The sequence below is a fragment of the Chlamydotis macqueenii genome, chromosome Z, assembly GCF_036417535.1.
Source record: "Chlamydotis macqueenii isolate bChlMac1 chromosome Z, bChlMac1.mat, whole genome shotgun sequence".
Lineage (NCBI taxonomy): Eukaryota > Metazoa > Chordata > Aves > Otidiformes > Otididae > Chlamydotis > Chlamydotis macqueenii.
The window spans coordinates 10,636,775-10,656,464 of record NC_141593.1 but is presented as its reverse complement, the minus strand read 5'-3'; the positions used below and the strand labels follow the sequence as shown (position 1 = coordinate 10,656,464).

Below are 19,690 nucleotides of genomic sequence, written 5' to 3'. Positions count from 1 at the left end.
ATCATAATCCACATTTTCCTAGGATTAAGTTGTAGATTTCAGTGTATTGTATGAGGATCCAAAAAAAAAAACCTAGACTCTAATAAATGCAAAAACATTATCTGCCTTTTTTCTTCCCTGCTTTATTTTGCTTCGTATTTGAAAACAACTAAATTACTGTTGCTGAATCCTGAGTGATACAGTGGGAGTATGGAAATTCCGTGCTCAAGAATTGAAATCTGTCAGCTAAACGGAGCTAAAATAGAAAGGAATGTTAACCCTTAGTGAAGGATTGTAATCAACAGTGCCTGTAGTTACTTGTATGCATCAAAATAGGCATTTACTCCTGGAAAGTAAGAATAAAAAGCAACATTTAAACAACTAAATTCGGTGAGGAGAGGGAGGACGAGAAAACAATCCCCCCCCCCCCCCCCCCAAAAAAAACCCACCAAAAATTAAGAGACACACATTGTTTGGGAATTAAACTTGCCAAAGAGGTAGTATTGAAACATGTATTTTATGCTAAAAAAAAAAAACCCTAAGGAAAGCTATTCTTTACTCTTATAAATATATTTTCTAGATTTTTTCTGGGGAAAATAGTGTCTAATAAAAGTAAACAATGGAAATATTCACAGAAAAAAAAATATGTAAAATACAGCCAGTCATTTAACCCATTTTAACTGATGTCAAATGATGTATAAATTTAAGAAAACTGATTTATCATCAAGGTTTTTTAACAGTTGTTTAACATTTGAGTTTGTGTTAGCCTATATCCAGGAGAAAACTTGCTGTGAACTTCAGTTTTGCCAAACTGAAGAACTAGTAACCACTTAAGTGTTAAAAGATCATTAATTTTTTGATGCTTTAAGTTTCTGTACTCTTGTAGAAATAATATATTTTTCTATAGCATCCTTTTAATTTCATTAGATATACTGTGTGTTGTTTATTTATGTGGCTGACAGATTCAGGTGACCCACCATATTTCATAGTCTGTCAAAAAATGTCTGGACAAGTTGTCTACCTGCATATGTAGGCTACTACTGTATAAATTTCTACAAAACACTTGAAGAACTTGTGAGGAGAAGAGGCGTATCACTATCAGTACTCAATGTTAAAGTTGCATCAGCTTTCCTTCTATTAATCTTTATTAAATATCTTGATTTTTTTTTCTATTTTAACTAAAAGTGTTCTATGATATGTAATGTTCTTCACATTTCTGGAGTCAAAGGTTCTGTATTGAACAACAGTAGCAGCTTTTTTCTATTTTAATTCGTCTTCTGAATTGTCTGGATTTTCTTACTGTTGGTCTAGGCTATGGAGTTGCTTGTGGAAAAAGCAATTAGCAGCGCTACTGGACCACAGAGTCCTGGGGATGCACTGAGAAGAGTTTTTGAGTGTATATCTTCAGGAATCATCCTTAAAGGCAAGTTGCATTTGATAGCTGTCTCTATACTTGTACTTAACTAATGTAAAATCTGTAACTTTGGTTGAAATAAGGTAGAGATGTGCTACTAATTAGCCTGACCATTGTAGGTGGTCCTGGCCTTCTGGACCCTTGTGAAAAAGACCCTTTTGATACACTTGCTGTAATGACAGATCAGCAACGAGAGGATATTACTTCAAGTGCACAGGTAAGGAAACATGTGTGAAGTAACTATAAATTTGATGGCTGTTTTTTGGAGTGGTTTTTTATTTGTTTTGGGTTTGTTTTTTTTAAATGGAGCTATATGGTGGACATGAGTTTTCCTTTCTTAGAACACAGTCTGGTCTTATCACTCTTAAGCTAGGCAATTAACATGTCACAACAGAGGATGGATAATAGTGTTCATTTTTGCATGAAAAGTAACATATTTTCCTGAAAAGTTTTAAGCACTCCTATCTATATATATATCTGTAAAGATGCTTACTCTACAGCAGTATGTTATTAGATTTAAAATTAATTAGCATTTAATATTTTATAAATCTATGTAAGTTTACTTTTTAAAATTTATTGTATCCACTTACAGTATTGACAATTCATGCTTGTAGCTTAAGAGGTTACTGCCCCTACCTCTTCATTTGTTCCTTTTGCTAAAGATTACTAATGATTAATGGGACATGTGACAAGCCTTGGCTGCTTCAGTGCAAGTCCAGCAGCTAAAACACATGTTTATTTTAAAGCTAAGATGAAGTACTTTGTTCAGAAGCAGCAGATGTGACATGCAGATTTTATTGTGTTGACTTTGTTGGGGTAAGGAAGAGGGGATAATGAGAGCTAAAGGTACACATACACAGCTATTGTTCTTCATCAACTTTGACAAAGTTTGACAAAGTACTCAAAATTGACATTTTTTCTAACAGAAGTATCTTTCTACCCTTTTTCTAGTTTGCACTGAGACTCCTTGCATTCCGTCAAATACACAAGGTTTTAGGAATGGATCCTTTACCACAGATGAATCAGCGCTTCAACATCCATAATAATCGTAAAAGGAGAAGGGACAGTGATGGGGTTGATGGATTTGAAGCAGAGGGGAAAAAAGACAAAAAAGATTATGATAACTTTTAAAAATGTTTATTGTCAGTGCTAAGATTGAAGGTGATAAAAAGTCCATTTGTTGCCTTGCTTGTACTTCATTCATAATAATGTCTGGTTAAAGCATCCAAAACCAACTCGACAATTAGATTTGGAAGAGAACAACTTAACTCTTCTGTGAGATTCTGAATATTTTAATGGATGTCCTGAACCAGACAAATTATGGATGCAAAGACTGCAAATGGAAACTCTTTTGTCATAGGAAAAAAGTTTTCCCTCATTGCATTTTCTTTAAATGTGTTGCTAACTTTAGTAACTTTCCTTTTTTTTTTGTCTTTTTTTTATTAACAAGTGCGTTGTCTTCTTATCTTGACTGTATTTAATGCAGCATTTGTGCTTCTGTTGCTATGTGTATTTTGACTTTTTATTTAGAAGTTTTTTGTTTGCCTTTGACACTAGTTGTATAAGTTACTTTGTGTTAGATAGTATAAACTGTTCCCCTCCCAATTAATATGTTACAGAACTTTTATTTTGTAAAGTGAGGCTGCAGGATTATGGTTTTTTTTTTTCTAAATGTGAAGGGGTTACAACACATAACTTTCCTGCCACTTGAGTGCTCAGAATTAAATGTTTTTGCCAATCTTGTGGCATTTGTCTCCTTAGTGTGATATAACAGTGTAATTAAGACAAATTTGTGTTAATCTAATTAAGTTTGCTGTTAGTTGTGCATTAGCAGTATAAAAGCTAATATATACAGTATGGTCTTGCAACAGTTTTAAAGCAGCTGCATAATCGATCACAAGTTTTGCATGATGTTTTTGTTTTTAATAGAAGGGCTTTCGAAACTATAAATTTAGGTTAAATGCATAGGTCTTTGTATGATTGACTTTGTGACATAGCAAGGCCAAAAAATAACTTTCTGAACTTCTTTTCTCAACATAGAAGCAAAAACAGGCATTTCAGTTTAGACAAAGTTAGTCATTCTTTTCAGTCAGCTTTGTCAATATGAGATTAATGCCTCTCAGCCCTTAAAATAAATGTTTGTCATATCAGTGCCTGTGAGGTTATTCCTTATAGCTATTCCTGTATAAACTTTCTGTGATTTTTTCAATAATTCAGATTTTAAAAGTGAAGTATTACTGAAAAAGTGAAGGTTATCAAAGAAAAAACCCAGAAAATTATTTGACGTGGCCATAGTGTATGCTTATGTCTCTTTCAAAAAGCTAAATATAGCAGTGGTGTAAGTAAAGTTACATCATATTGTTGATGTATGCTCTGGTACACAGGTGTGATTTGTTGTCACAGCACTACAGTGGAATACACAAATAAAAACTAAAATTTATTAAATTACTAAAATGCATTATACACTGGAAACTGAGGTTTCACTCATTTTGTTCAATGTGTATTATGCTTTGTTGCAAACCTATAAAACACAGATTAATGTAGACTAACATTCCAGTAACTACTCTACTAATCGATGGCTGTAGGACAGTATCACACATTACAAAGATAATTTGTTATTTCTGGTACCATTTATTAAAAAAAAAACCACCTTTTTGTTCTATTTTGAGGTCGAATTTTATCTTTGACCTTTTTAATAAGTAACTCTTGGAGTATGGGGATATTTCTTTTTGCAATACATCCTGCTAACAGCATGAGCCTATGGAATAAAAATACAATATTTTAGAAAAATAAAGTGAGTCTAAAGACTTAAAGAAAAAAAAATTAATACAGTGTTCTTAAAGCATCACAGTGCAATTTTTAAAGCAGTGATTATTAGTGGTTAGCAAATAAAAGGAAAGCTTTCTCATTGTAGGAAAGATTTCTTCCTAATTTCAGCATCAGAAATGTAAAAAGCAGAAATGCTTTAAAGTTACTTTAAAAAAAGATTACACTAGTTTCTGTTGTCCAGCCTTGATGCATAGCTCCAAGCATGTGCTTGTTCTTAGTCTTTTTTTAAGACAATACCTTGCTGCCATGGTGTCTAGTTTGCCATTACTATTTATTTTGAAAGCTACAGGTGCTATTCATGTGGCTAGTTCAACTCCATACCAAAGTTTCTTTCCTCATAAAGCAATCTTGTCTGTTCAGGCATGTGACCCTAAAGTTTAGGATTAAAAAGGTCAAAGATGTATTTTGGATTTCTTGTATTTTTGTTCTACTGGATTTTAACTCTTAACCAGTTTCTGGATCTTTTGCGATATTGTATACTTAAAGTGATTCCACATTAAATACAAAGCTGTGACCATGATTTTTGCGCTGTGTGGTGAAGAGTGAATTTGCAGTTTGTCTCTGATTTTCCTGCCCATTTTAATGGGCTATTTTAGGTAACTTCTGACTCTTGTTAATCTAAGAAGAATGGAAAAACAAGGTTTTAAAAAGTACAGAGCTAGCTTTGACTTTAAGTATTACACTGTACACTTAGGAAGACAAAACCAAGACCAAGTAATCAATTTATGAAAAAGTAATTATATCCTGTATCCCAGTAATGCTAGTGGTTTACTAATAAGCAGTGTTTGCCTTTCTTATTCAGCAATACAGTGTTAAGTCTCAAAATCCCAGACACTGTAATCATCATACACAAAAGAGAAATGTACACAGCAAGAATTTCCCCCTGAGTGCTCACCTTAGAGAAACAGTTTGTAAAAATGTGAGCTGTTCTGTTTTGAAGCTTTTTGTATCCTGTCTGTGAGCAGTGTGGTTTCACGTGGATTCCTGTATAGAGGTACTGCTGTAAATTGAAGTCTGTCGGGCATAGTCCATCAACTTCTTGCCCTGTTATGAAATTCTAGATGAACTGTTAATCTTACAGAGCTATTGAATGTGATAGGTCCATTTGCTGCTTCTATTTTTAGACCTATTTCACGAGTCAGAAGTGATTTAATAGTACTTAAAATTGTTGCATCTAGCAAATTTCTGAGAGTTGGAATCAACTTTAAATATTCCTACAACAATTTGTATGCATCTTTAACATTATTGTTACTGGTTTAATAGCTGCTGATCATTAGTCTGTTAAGTATTCACACAATGCCAAATTAATTTCTTTATTAAAAAAATAAGACTTGTTGGACTACCCCGATGGATTTTAATAGCAGAACATTAATAATGGTGGGGGAGGAGGGGAAATAGTAGCCACAATTTGCAATATGTTTTTTTCCACTTACTTTGTAAGTTTACAAAGTACAGTGATAGATTCAAGAAAAACATATATTTTCCTCTGTTTGTTTGTTTGGTTTTTTTTCTCTGATGGCTGTAAGCCAAATAACTTTCTAGCCAAAAAGGCTAGCAAATTAAATTTCTCCTGAGAGATTCCGTTATAAATCTTCTGAAGAGGTTTTTTTTTTCCTTCAGCATGGTATTTCTCAGCCTTTAAAAAATTGAAACATATCTGGTCTTCTGAGGAGGAAAACAAATCCAAGGAGTTTCATCTACAGCGTTATCACAATGGTTTTGATTTACATCCAAATAAAGTCAGGCTTCATTCTGTAAATATCTGTTAATTTGTATTCTCTCATCTTGTTCCACTTTCTCACTGGGATTATGAAAATGTGCATATGCCTAGTACTGAGAGAAGCTTGCTCTTGTGTGTTGAACTGCTTTCTAATGTTTTACAATTTGCATTTTAAGAAATGCTGCCCTAATAATACTTGGCAGGTGTAAAGTTCTAACAGGGTAAAAGGTCGTTGTTTTTCATGGGTACATGGTTGGTAGCTGTTGCTGGGGATTTTTATCATGCACAGTGCACACTTTCCCATTTAACATAGCCTTTAACATAACTGCATTAGCAAGGGTCATCATTAAGAGTCATATTCTTCAACACATGTGTTTTCTTTGACTATTTTGCAAAGCCATGGCCATTAATATTTATTTTGAAGACACTGATTTCATTTATTGTCGGGTACTTTAAAGCCTGTAAGCTTTTAGAGGCTCAGCCTAGCTTAAATACTTTCATATACATTCTCCATAAGATCTATTTCAGGTTGATATCCTAAATCCAACGAAACATAGAATAGCATCAGGAAACTTCTGTGGATTTTTGAAGTTTCCTGTATTTAAAAATCTGAGATTGCAGAATGGAATAGCTGACCAAGAGAAAATAAATTGCTTTTTCTACAGTAATAGGTTACTTCAAAAGGGAGACAAAAAGCCTCGTGTTTCTACATAAGCATCACAAACCTTGCTCCTTATGAAAGCTTTTTTTCTTTCCTTTTCTGCATGCAGCATCGTGTTTGTATTAATTGTATGCATATACAATTAGGAAGTTCTGTCCAGAATATGTAAGACAGGCTTAACTTCTGGCATATATTTAAATTTGCCAGTAATTTGCTGGTTATACTAAGACAGTAAGCTGAGCTGCGTTGCTAACAATGCAAGTCAGAACAATATGGGAGAGATGAGGGTGCCTGAATCCAGGAGTTTACTGTGATTTTACATGCTTCTAGGGTTTGTGCTGCTCCCAAAGGGGATGGGTTTCTCAGGGGTCCAGGCCCATAGCTGCCAGAACCATATGGATACCCCAGTATGCCCTAGGACACCTAGAATGGCGTTGTTTCTGTAACTACCATGTATTTACATGCATGAGAGAAAAGTGAAGGTTCTTTCAAGAACTGGAGCCAGTGTGAACCAGAGTGTGGCCAATACAGTCACGTGAAACTGCAACTTCAAGATGGGATAATCATGAAGGAAGCATTGCGGTATCATCAATGCAGTGCGCTTGTTGCAGTGAAGTGTCTGGGATAATTAAACGCCATCTCAATTTCTCCTAGTGACTTCAATAATTTTTTAGAGTGTTTTGTAAGTGGAAAGAGAATAGAATAAAATAAAAGTAAGTTGGAAGGGACCTACAGTGATCATCTAGTCCAGCTGCCTGGCCACTTCAGAGCTGACCAAAAGTTAAAGCGTGTTGTTAAGGGCATGGTCCAAATGCCTCTGAAACACTGACAGGCTTGGGGCATCAACCACCTCTCTAGGAAGCCTGTGCCAGTGTTTGACCACCCTCTCAGTAAATAAATGCTTCCTAATGTCCAGTCTAAACCTCCCTGGTGCAACTCTGAACCATTCCCACACATCCTGTCACTGGATCCCAGGGAGAAGAGCTCAGCACCTCCCTCTCCACCTCCCCTCCTCAGGAAGCTGTAGAGAGCAATGAGGTCACCCCTCAGCCTCCTTTTACCCAAACTAGACAAGCCCAGAGTCCTCAGCTGCTCCTCAGAGGACCAGCCCATTCCTTCCAGCCCTTTCCCCAGCTTTGTTGCCCTACTGGACACATTCAAGTCCCTTCACATCCTTCTTAAACTGTGGGGCCCAGAACCGCACAAGGTGAGCACCGCAGGTTGGTGCTCAAGGTGACACCGCACCAACGCTGAACACAGCGGGACAATCGTCTCTTGTGACCGGCTGGATGTGCTGATGCACCCCAGGATGTGGTTTGCACTCTTGGCTGCCAGGTCACACTGAGCTCCTACTGAGCCTGCTGCCAACCAGCATCCCCGGATCCCTTTCGGCAGGGCTGCTCTCCAGCCACTCCTCTCCCAGTCTATACTTGTGTCCAGTGTTACTGTGTCCTAGGTGCAGAATTTGACATTTCAACTTTATTAATTTCATCATATTAATCATAGCCCAATGCTCCAATCTATCCAGATCCCTCTGCAAGGCCTCTTGTCCCTCAAGAGAGTCAACAGCACCACCCAGTTTGCTAGTGTCAGCAAACTCCCTGATGATGTATTCAACCCCTGCATCCAGATCATTGTTTAATATATTAAACAGAATAATGTCTACATGACTTCCCCTTATTTCTCATATAGAGCAACCAGTTTTCTACAGACACAACTATCAAGAATGTCACTCAACACATTTTCCTTCCCAAATGTATTGTTTCTGATAACGTATCCTGTTTCAAGTTCATCATTTTGGTGGTCTTTTACAGAACCAAAGGCACACATTTTAGCAGGAAAATGTCTGCTCTTCCCAACATTTTTTCCTTTGATGGGCAATCATCTCAATAGCTGCATTTTTCTAGTGAAAAGAAGTAGTCTTTGAGTGAATTATGACTTTGAGAAGAGAGAAGAAAGGAAAAAAAAAAAACAAGGAAAATGGTATCAGAAAGAACGGAACTGATTAAATGAGAAATGAAGAAATAAAATGAGGAAGGCTGTTAGAGAGCTACACATCAAAGCTAAATTAAAAATGGAAGAAAAGTTACATAAGGAGTAAACCAGACAACTACAAACTACAAAAATAGTGTGGGAAAATGAAGAGAAAGGCTCTGTTTTGTGCAGAGAGAACACCTAGTCCAGTACACGATTTGCCACCCATGTGGCAGTGCTCCACAAAAAGACAGAAGAAAAAAGAAGTGCCAGGTGGTGGAGGAGATTGAGGCTGAAATGGTTTAGGCCAGGTGTTAATAAACGTTACATGAAATGTCACTGCAACTGATCTGGGAGGAAAGGTGAAGGAAAAGATGAATAGAAGCAATAGACCTTTCCCCGTATCTGTCGTACTTCACAGACAAAACCGTACATCTGGTGCCCGTGCCTTGCTCCCGAGATGTGAATGAAGAGGAGAGTGTTGGGGAGTGCGCGAGCATGCTGCTCCAAACACCTAGAAATCAAAATGCTGCACAATAAAAATAAATAAATAAATAAATAAAATAAAATAAAAAAAGAGCGAGCGGTGTTAGGCAGCAAATCGCCATTAAGCCGGACTAACACTTGAAGGTCCCTGTGCGCTCACATCAGCAGGGAGCGCTGCGCCCTTGGCAGCCGCTGCCGCTGGACGGGCAGAGTCCGCCCTCACCTCGCTGCGACAGGCACGAAGCGAAATCCGTGATGTTTCAGCTACTGCAGCGTTCCTCTCTACAGACAAAGAATGCATTTTAAAATTATTTTAAACTAATTTTTTTTTTTAAATATGCTGCAAAGTTGCCATGGCAGCAAAATTCAATATAAAATCTCTGCTCGTGCATAAGAGGAGAGCAGTGGTGAGAAACACAACCAGCACTATCTCATTAATAAATGAGAAGTAAATAATTTGGGGGACAAAGAAATGAAACATTCCAGAGTAGGCAAAGGAGAAGGGAGAAGAGCAATTCAATTTGTCAGAGTCACCGAGGGCTGCAAAGAAGAAATTAGCTTTAGAAGTTCTCCCAGTAAGGATTCCTGCTGAGGAAGGCAACCTGAGAAAGAGGTTAATAAGCAGGACTTGGGAAAATACGTGTCAGAAGAGTGTATCCGGCAAATCACTGGGAACAGGAGGAGAAGGACATTTCAGACACAGTTCTACACTTTTGCTTCCTTGCGTCCATTTCTTAAGAAAATTCTTGCAGCTGCTGCCGGGGTGATTTCAGGGCAATTGATTCAGGATAAGCATTCCTCATATGCTAGTGGTAAATCATAAACCAGGCTTCTGAATGCTTTAACTAATGTCCCCAGCATGTTCTCCAGCATATCCAAAAGCATAAGATGTGCCAATTTACAAGCTGTGTGACCAATTCAGAGCTCCTGTTACAGGAATAGCTAGGGCTGAAGTGTTTCCCAAGGAGCAGTGAAGCGGAGTGGGAGAAAACAGACCTGAAAGCCAAGGGTTTGCAACAAAGTCCACACTAGAAACTTCCACTGACTCTCTGCTGGTTTATATATTCTCCCTGAAGCACAGTCCCTCTACAGATGTCACCCACGATCAGAAAAATAATAGATTTAAAATATCTTTTTTCCTTGTTAAAACCTTCTGGAGTTCTGGAAGTGAAGGCGAGCATTGGAGTCCCTGAGGAATGTTTCCAAATACCCATCCAACATTCAGGCGTACCAAATTCCCAAGCAGACAGCAGCATGAATATATTTTAATACTAGAAAGTTTGGTCAAGAAACTTTCCAAAGGCCTGGAAGCCACAGTAATTCTGGAGAAAAATATTCTAGCAAATCAAAGACAGTTGCTCACGGGGAAGAATACATAGTTTTATGAGATTTATTTTACAAAATTTGCTGCTTCTGGTAGGTTTGCTGCTTCAAAGATTCATTTGTCTTAGCCAAATAAAGGTTTACCTTGCTTAAACAAAGGACTTTTTGGAGTTAGGAACAAGATGGGAAGCTAGAGCCAGCCTCTCAACTCACGTTTGTGGATCACCATCAGTTTCTGCTAAAGAGCATGAAGCTTTCCTTAAGGGATATGTTTGTGCCTGTTTCTTAAATTATCTGGGCTGGAATTTTTAGTTACAGCAGCTGTATGGGAGCTGGGGATGATACCACGACCATTTAGCTGGATGGCTTCTGTCAATACCCCAGATACGTGATTATTGACTCACACATGCATTTTTCATTAGGAAATCAAAGCCAAGAGTATGTCAAGGGCCTGGTAGACAAACTAAAACAAGCACGTGCTTTACTTCAGTCATGCACTAGAAAAAATTTTCACCACAAAAGGAAAGAATGGAAGAGACAAGACAGCACTAGCAAAAGATTCAAGTCTTTATGTGTGCCTCACAAAGAGAAGAGAATACTGTCTAGGCCTAATGCTGAGTATGGATACACTGGAACCTGCCTGTCCTTTACCCCATGACTCAGATGCCGGATGGTTCTCATTGGCTTCTCCCCTCCGAGAGCACGAGTCCTCATGGCCAGTAGGAAGAGTCCTATGAGGAACGGCTATTTAACTAGATGGACCATATTCTCAGCTGGTGATGGGTAGCTGGAAATCTTCCCCAAGGACTTTTTGTCCACATTGTGTTTGGAGTAACCTGGACAGAAAGAATTTGGGCTGCCCAGGAACTCCAGCAAGGACCCCTAGGCAGCTTTTTCCACCACACAGCTCAGGGACTGGCATCCAAATTGGGAGCTGAATGTTGCTCTTTTCTTTCTTTGGGTCCATTCCAAGACAGAAGAGTCAATTCAAGATCTTTGATATCAGGAGGACCATTTAGCTGTTTATCATTCTTGTTTCCTATGAGCTCATGATCCTTAGCACCTCCCTCTGGACTGCAGGTTGAGAAGAACTCAGGGTGAGAGACGAGCCCTGATGTAACTCTGCCTCACATCCAATTGTGGCGTAGGCTCTCTCCCAATACGGATGGGCTTTGGCTCACCCTGTGCGTACTGTTAAGGAGAAGAAGTCTCCAGCCTGAAGTAATTTGGATTCATGGCCTTTTGGAGAATGAAAGGAAGAGGTTCACCACACAACAAAGAAGCCTGTGTGTGCCCATGAACAAGTAATTGTATTTGCTGTCAAGAGAGCTAAAAAAAAGGTGGGGAACTTCCCTAGCTCCTGTGTTCGTGTTTCTGATACCCATGCTTCCTTGGGGTAGAGTTCTTAGTTACTCACTTCCTCTTCTCCCACTGGTAGCTCAGAAAAGGAGGTTGGTTTGCTGTTACATGTGAGGTGCTTTGTTCCCTCAATTTTCACAGCTCTCATAGCAATACTTTGTTTTCCATCCTCAAGTTTAAAACACGTAATTCCCAGCTGCAACCCTATGACTAAAGTAAACACTCAGGTCCAGGGTGTGTTCTCAGCAGTTAATGCCTCTGTCCAACTCTTCATTTCTTAATTCAGTCTTGCGCTCTTCTGCATTCATGTTTTGGCACTATATGCCCCAAATGGCAGATGAACCTTCCTGGGAAGTGATGGGATGTCCCCATGCCACCTGTCTACAGCTTTTTACTATCTAAATTATCACTTGACCAACACTTAAAATTTCAGTTTGCCCATTGGCTTTGGAAGGCCCTTACAGAACAAAAACATTCAGTAATTAGGGGATGGACACTAAATTGCAATAGTCTGTATTGCTACCGCTGAAGGAACTGCTGTTTGCCATCTGAGTCATGAACTGGCCACGTAGGACCTCCTAGATGTCTTTAGTTAAGAAATAAAATGCATCTCTTCAAACACCTTCAGGGAGGAAGTGGGCATATCATGTCCCAGGACTGAGACATGGCATGGTGCAGGAGTCAGAGGCGGAGGTTTCAGCTGAGGAAAGCGGGTATAAAGCTGCTTTCCCTTTACTGGGGGAAATTCACACAAAAACTCCCCAAGTAAGTTAGGTTGTCACAACAATTAATAGAAGACTCTGCTTAAAAAATTGAAACACACAATACAGTCAGTAAAGAAAGAACACTGCAACAAAAATAAAAGATAAAGAATTCATATAGGACAGCATTACACAATCTTTGATCATATGCTTAGTAAATGAGAATGAAAACAAACGGTTATATTCCACAGCTCTAAACATTACCTTGGAGCTCACTATGAAGGTGCTAGACTGGAAAGGATGAAATATGAACCAAGTTTGGAAACTGACTCCCAAAGGACACCTGAAAGTGCCAGCAGATTAAAATGTCAATGTGAATCCAGTGCTAAAAGCATCATCTCGGAGTACAGTCTTTCTTTTATCTTCTTCTTTTTTTAAATAGAATTGTCTTAATTTGCATAAAGCTAACATACATGACTTTTAGTAGGCAACTACCTTAACCTGTTGTCGTAGTTCAGCCCCGATCGGGACCAGACTACGCAGTCTCTCTCTCACTCCCCCCACCTTCCAAGAGAACAGGGAGAGAAAATATAAGGAAAAACGGCTCAAGGTTTGAGATAAGGACAGGGAGAAATCCTTAAAGTTACTGTCACGGGCAAAACAGACTCGACTTGGGGAAAACTATTCATTTATTACTACAAACAGCAGGATAATGAGACAGAGAACAAGATAACCTCCTCCCACCCCTCCCTCTTCCCAAGCTTAACATTATCTCTACTACCTTCCCCTCCCGAGCGGCACAGGGGGGAAGAGGGAATGGGGGTTGTGGTCAGTTCATCACATGTTGTTTCACGCCACTGCTTCATGGTTGGGGGAAGAACTCCTCACATTCCTCCCCTGCTCCGTTGTGGGGTCCCACCCCTACGCCACAGTCCTTCGTGGAACTGCTCCGGCGTGGGTCATCTCTTCCACGGGTGCAGTCCCTCTAGAACAGCTGTCCCAGCGGGCCCTCCACGGGCCACAGCCTCCTTCAGGCCTCCACCTCCCCCGGTACGGGGTCCTTCACGGGCTGCAGGTGGATCTCTGCTCCTCCACAGACCTCCATGGGCTGCAGGGGGACAACCTGCTCCACCATGGTCGTCACCACAGGCTGCAGGGGAATCTTGGCCAGGAGCCGCATTACTCCTCCCCCTCCTTCTGAACTGACCTTGGTGTCTGCAGCCATTCCTCACAACAGGCTGGTAGATGTCTCTCAGGATCTTTTTTTACATCTTATTCACTTCTCATCTCCTTTCCACTTCTTGCAGCCGGGCTGGACCGAGTCGGGCCCAGTCGGCTGCGGGGCGAGAGGCCAGAGGGTGAGGCCTGCAAGGCCCATGAGGCCTGCACCTCCCCCTCTGCGCCTCTGCCCCCGCTCAGCTTCTTCACATCTTCTCTCCTCTTTTTTTTTTTTTTCTGTTTTCCCCTTCTTAAATACATTATCGCAGAGGCGTTATCACAGAACATTCTGCTACCAATCGGCTCGGCCTTGGCCAGCAGCGGGTCCGCCCTAGGTCCGGCTGAGTCCACTGAACAAAGGGGAGCAATTTCTAGCAGTTTCCTACAGAAGCTACCACCTTAGGCCCCCCCTCACTAACAAAACCACGACACCTGTGTAAAGCAGAGATAGCTGCTGGCTGCAGATGGATTTGCTGACCTTTCCCCAGAGGACATCACAGTACGTTCCTCATTTCCAATTTTTTTCTTTGATAGTTTCCAGTAATCTGATTTCCAGCTTAGTCTTAAGTCTACCTTTCTTGTATATTGATTTCAGCTACTTTAATGTGGTCTCATGTTGTTTAATGTACTAAGCCCTAACTGAATTGTCTAATTGAACAATACTAACAGGAGTTTCAAACCCAGAATGCATGGTCAATCTCTGTACACTTAAGGTAAATCCAACACTTTTGGGACACCTCCTACTTTTTGAGCAGGCTCTGGGAAGTGTCAGATGAATTACGCATATACTACAAAAATTTCTGTATTTCTGCACCTAAGGGAAATTGTTCTGGTAATACCCACATGAGTGTAAAGCAAGAAAAATCTTCAAGTTCTACTCAGATAGCTTTTCTGGATAGAAAAAGAGGATTGAGAAAGCTTGACAAATGGTAACTGTGGAATTCCCTTTCCAGTTGCTACTTCAAAATCTTTACCTGTGTCACCATTGGAAGTGTAATTACTAAAAGCAATCTCCAGACCTGGACCCAGCTGTGGGGCAGGTCAAAGCGGAGCACAGCTGCAGAGTCCTGCCAGTGATTTACTGCTCTGGAATGGAAGCTCTGCACGCATCTGTGCCTTTGCAGGTCTACATCGGGGCAAAACCTTCGTTTATTTTCTTCAAAACAAGGAAACAGGGAGTAGAAATTCAGATGTAGTCATGCAAGTTTGCTCAACACTCAGGAATGGCTTTTAACACTTAATTCGTTGCACCTGCCCAACCTGCACCAACGCACCCGCAACACACAGTGACCCACACCCCTGCCCATCCGAGCACCCTTGGGCCTCCCCAAGGCACCGGGGTTTACAAAGCGCCAGGCTCAGAAAAGCTGAAATGTGGCATAAAGCCACACTCAGTGATCTTTGCCAACTGTGTTCCAGATATTGCCTAGGATAATGCCTTATCCAAGCTGCTCATTTCCCAGAGCCAAGGCAATCCTGATGAGGAGGACTGCCACAAAGGAAAATATGAAATACAACTTGTTGTAGTTAAGAGGATCCTTGAAAGAAAACTGACAGGAAAGCTGCAAACAGCTCCTTTGTGGCTTCCCTCCATCATCTGTTCCCATCAAGCCCGGGCACAGCTGAGAATTCAGCCCAAAGGATTACTCAAATTTATGGCATGTAAGTTTTTTAAACAAAGCAATCTCTGTTCATGGGAAGAGCAGAGCTAGTCTGCGAGTTTCCCTCCTGCAGATAGTTTTAAAGGTAAATAATGTGATTATATTTTTAGAAAGAATGCAAAATATCAGGATAAAATGGGAGCAGTGAAATGCCATATGTTCTTCACCCACCACAACCAAACTAGAACTTGTTAAAAAGTTTTACTCTTCTACATTTGCATGACTGTCATTGACACACATCTAAAATGTAACAAAATTTAATGACAGGATTTTATAAGCTTTTTTTTTTTTTTTTAATGGACAGAACGGCATTAGCAGCATGGAACAAGACTTCTCATTTAGAAGCAACGTAGGAAGACAGATCCTGTTAATTCATCATCCCAGGAACTTCAATTTGTTACAGAAATAATTTTTTAAAAGTCTTTATTAGTGATGAGAAAAATCCTGAACAATACAACAGCTTATTTCCTCATGGGGAGCAGATGTCAGAAAAACCCTACAGAGTGAAAATGCTGGAGGGAGGGGGCACATGAAAATAACAGGGAAGTTAATGTATAAATACATAAAGGAGAGGCAGTAGATGACTACAGGGGGAGCATAAAGATGAGGAGGGGAAGGGGAACACTCAGAAAAGCCAACTTCAACTTGGCCAAGCTGATTTCCTGAGGTGCCCTGAGCACCAGGCAGTATCTTGAGGCTGTTTCTGAACAAAGAGTTTATTTGGTTACCCCAATTACCTTCAGAAGGAGCCTATTTCCCTCCACTATCTGCAGAGGGAACTTACAGAGAGCAGGTGGCTGGGCTGAACTTGGCTTTTGTGACTACTTCTCACAGGGACTCGAGATTTCAAAAGAGAAAGGGAGAAGCCCACATAGACATTGTTCTGGGGAAAGGGAAGATAACCAAAGCCCTCAGTGCTCTGTCATCTGTTGGGGCACAGTGCCTGTGGGTTGCAGCTGGCCTTTTCAGGTGCAAATATGCCTTTCTGAGATAAGCTAACTTGCATGTGTGATAGCTTTATTATGTTCAGTCCAGAAAAGATGAACACACAGACTGATGGAGTAAGGATCCAAATCTGGCCCTCAAATTCTTGGAAAAGGGCTTCAAATCCTTCCACAATGGGTTCAGCCCAGCACATTTGTCAGCATGGGGAGCAAAGCACAGGAAGGAGCAGTCCCTGTCCATTACCAGGGACAGGACGTGAGACCATGTGGATATTTTGCTGACACAGAATAGCAGTTACATTCCGATTTTTGAGATGTAGGGTTTTTTTTTTCTGATGGGATATTGAAGAATGAATTCCCATGTGCTATGTGGGAATTAAAGCTCCTTTTGCACTTCCCATTGGAGTTAAGACTCTGGCCCAGGGTCAAAACATCCCTTCCTCTTGGATACGTGCTGTGCCAGTAAGTAGCTGCTTTTTCCCTTAGTCTACTGTAAACTTCAGGGCGTACTCGGAGGTAATCCTGCTGTTGCCACTGTAAATTCACAGACTATTTAAAAGATTTTTTTTTTTTTAGTGCTGTTCTCTTTTTTGTGTGTGTGTGTATTTTAATACACTAGAGAGCATGGAGGTGCTGTCCCAGTTGGCCCCTCACCCTCTATTTACACCAACATAATTTCATGGGCTGTGCTTTCGACCAATGCAGCTGAGGTCAGATGCAATGTAAAGGAATTATGGGGAAGCAGCTGTGGAGTGAAACACGAGAGCTCTTCTGTGTGGGATCCCACACCAGCATAGCCTTTATTGTAAAACTACTAATGAAACCTAACCTCTGAATTTTCCTTTCTTTTTTTTCTTTTTTTTTTTTTTCAGGCAGAAGGTGATTAAATCCAAAAGACTTCTCATTCCTTGAGTTTGAGACTGAAAATAGGGAAATTAATTTATTTCTGAAGTAAAACAGTCACTCCATTTTAATTTCATAAATGCTATCTTACGACTCCATGTACTACTTCTTCTAGGTCTAGGTTTGGAGCACGGTAAATAAGGTGAAGTATTACAAGAAAAAGAAGGAGAGCGATATGAAAAGTGCTTGTCATTAATATTTGAAGGAGCTATTGATTTTCATGTCTTACGGTCTATTGAAGTTTGCAAACTATGTTTTATTTTTGTAAAAATATTTCCATAAAGTCTACTCTCTAAGCAAATTGTCACCTGTGTTACCATTCGTCATTTAAATTGCTGGGTAGCCCTGCTGCATTGCCACAGGCAGTTCACAATATTTGCATTGTTCTGTATCCACATAAAAGTTAAGCTTTAAAAGTAACCTAGATACCTGGTAAACCTGGTGTTTATTTACAGCTCTGATTACACAGTGTCCAAAGATGACATTCCAGGCAGGCGATGGCTGTAACACTTTAATAGACATTGGGCAGAGGACTTCTTGGGCTGTACCAGCAATCAGGCTTTGGGGCATTGCTAAAAATCCTCCCAAAATTCAGTGAATTTTTAGACGACTGTTTTAATGGAGAGCCCATTTTATGTCATTTTCCTTGCGCATCTCCCACCACAAGCAAAATTCTGCATCTCTGTGCTGTATCTACATTTTACTTCACACTGGGTTTTCTTATGAGCGTGCACGGATACAACACAAGCATTTGGCAGCCGAGTAAGAAACAGCGCGAGGGACGATTTAAACAAGGTGACAACTCGACCAAAGAACAGCCAAGAGTGGGCAGTCTTTGCAGTGATGCGAAAGAAAAAAAAAAAAAAGAAGACATGGTTACCCTGAAACAGAAAAATTCAGTGGGAACCCAGCTGGCCACAGGCAGGGCCGTGCAGGACATACTCCAGCCAGGCCCAGGCAGCACAACGGTGGGGATACCCCAAGGATGTGGCTGAAGGCCCACTGCCGCTCATCTGCTGCCACCACCTTGGACAGGTGCAAAGTGCCAAAACGCAGGTGCTCACCACCTGCACTGCCACAGAGCCGCTTCGATAGCACCGGATACTGTGGGGCACCGCTCCCGGCCCAGGCCCCCGCTCGCAGCCCTGGCCGCCTGACGCGCCCCAGCCCAGCCTCCCCCAGCCCGATGGGGCACAAGAAAGAGCGCCCCCCGGCGGCCGGGCCGCGCTCCCCATGGGCCCCCACCTCGCCGCCAATAGGAGGAGGGCTCGCTTGTGACTGACAGCGGCTACGCCCAGTGAGGACGGGCGCGGCGGGGAGGCGGTGCCCCATAAATGGCCGGCGGCGGGGCGGGCGGCCACCGGTGTAGGGGCGGGCATGGGCGGGGTCGGTTACGTGTGCCGGATACTGTGGCCCGCGCTGCCGCCGCCCCCGCCCTCGCCCCGGGCTCCCCCCCGCCGCGGCCCCACTGAGGAGGAGCCCCGGGAAGCGGTGCCGCCGCCGGCCGGTGCTGCCGCGGGCTCCAGGGGCAGACGGGAGGCGGCCGGAGCCATGTTGGGCAGCGGGGCCAAGGCGGCCAAGCCCTCCTTCGTGTCCTACATCAGCCCGGAGGTGCGGAGCCGGCGGGGCGGCGGCCCCTGAGGGAAGGGGGAGGCGGGAAGGAGCCCATCGCGGGCCCGGCGCGGGGAGCCGCCGTTCCCCTGCCCCCTCTCTGGGGTTCCGCAGCGGGAGTTTTCCGCGGGGAGTCGCCAGGAGCTTCGCGGTGTGCCCGTGGGACGGGAAGCGGCGGGAGCAGGGCGGGTGCGAGCCTTGTGGGGTGCGCTGTTTCGGGGGTCGGGTGCCTGGAAGGTGCTTCCCCGAGAACGAGGAGGAAGCATCGTGCTTCTCGAGGAAGCGTATAAAGATGTAGCTGGCTGGTCAGTTTTAATCTGGTTGTTTTCCCGGTGCCTCACTTGGGTTGTTTTTGTAGGCAGTGGACAGATGTCAGGCTGTCAGTGTGACTGTTCAGCCTGTAAGGTGGGACTTTCCGAACCTGGTTTTTTTTTTAGTGTCCCTTAACATCACTTCACTCTGTGTCTGCTCAGTCTTTGTGAACTCCTCGTTTTCACTTCCGTCACTGTAAAGCCCTGAGTCTCTTCCCTTAACAGCTCGATGTTAAACTCTTGGCTGTGCATATCTTTCATATCTTCCTGTTGTCCTTTCACTTATTTATTGGAATGTCTCTTAGCAGTTTGAGTGAAGTGGCTTTGGCCTCAGTTTACTAAGGTCATATTGTTAGCAGATGGTATTAGATCAGTATGGTTATATTGTTACTTGGTATTCTTTCATTCTTTTTCCCAGTAAACAGTTGTTTTCTAGGAAGACCAGTCTTCATTGAAACTAGCCATTTGTGTTTGTTGGTTTGTTGTTTTTTTTTTCCCTCTACATAGTTCTTTGTAAGCTATGTCAAACTGGTTCTTCTTAATTGTTCAGTTCTCTTGATAGCTTTCTAAGGAAGATATTTTTGTCTGTCCTGTTA

General features: G+C 41.7%; 2 protein-coding genes across 4 annotated transcripts in view; both read left to right on the top strand.

Moving 5' to 3' along the window:
• Positions 1-5,567, top strand: part of ZFR (zinc finger RNA binding protein) — a 49,513-nt gene extending 43,946 nt beyond the window's left edge. For 2 of the 3 annotated variants that reach the window (XM_086771569.1, XM_086771568.1), the window contains exons 18-20: positions 1,291-1,402; positions 1,513-1,610; positions 2,345-5,567. In XM_086771569.1, the coding sequence (XP_086627695.1) occupies positions 1,291-1,402; positions 1,513-1,610; positions 2,345-2,524 (390 nt within the window). In that variant the 3' untranslated portion in view covers positions 2,525-5,567. Of the gene's footprint in view, positions 1-1,290; positions 1,403-1,512; positions 1,611-2,344 lie in introns of those variants that run through there. The other variant, XR_015261522.1, reaches the window with a different exon arrangement.
• Positions 5,568-18,596: 13,029 nt separating this feature from the next.
• The window catches only part of MTMR12 (myotubularin related protein 12), a 36,742-nt gene continuing 35,648 nt past the window's right edge, over positions 18,597-19,690 (top strand). The window contains exon 1 of the mRNA XM_086770977.1: positions 18,597-18,783. Coding sequence (XP_086627103.1) covers positions 18,724-18,783 — 60 coding nt within the window. The 5' untranslated portion in view covers positions 18,597-18,723. The remainder of the gene's footprint in view (positions 18,784-19,690) is intronic.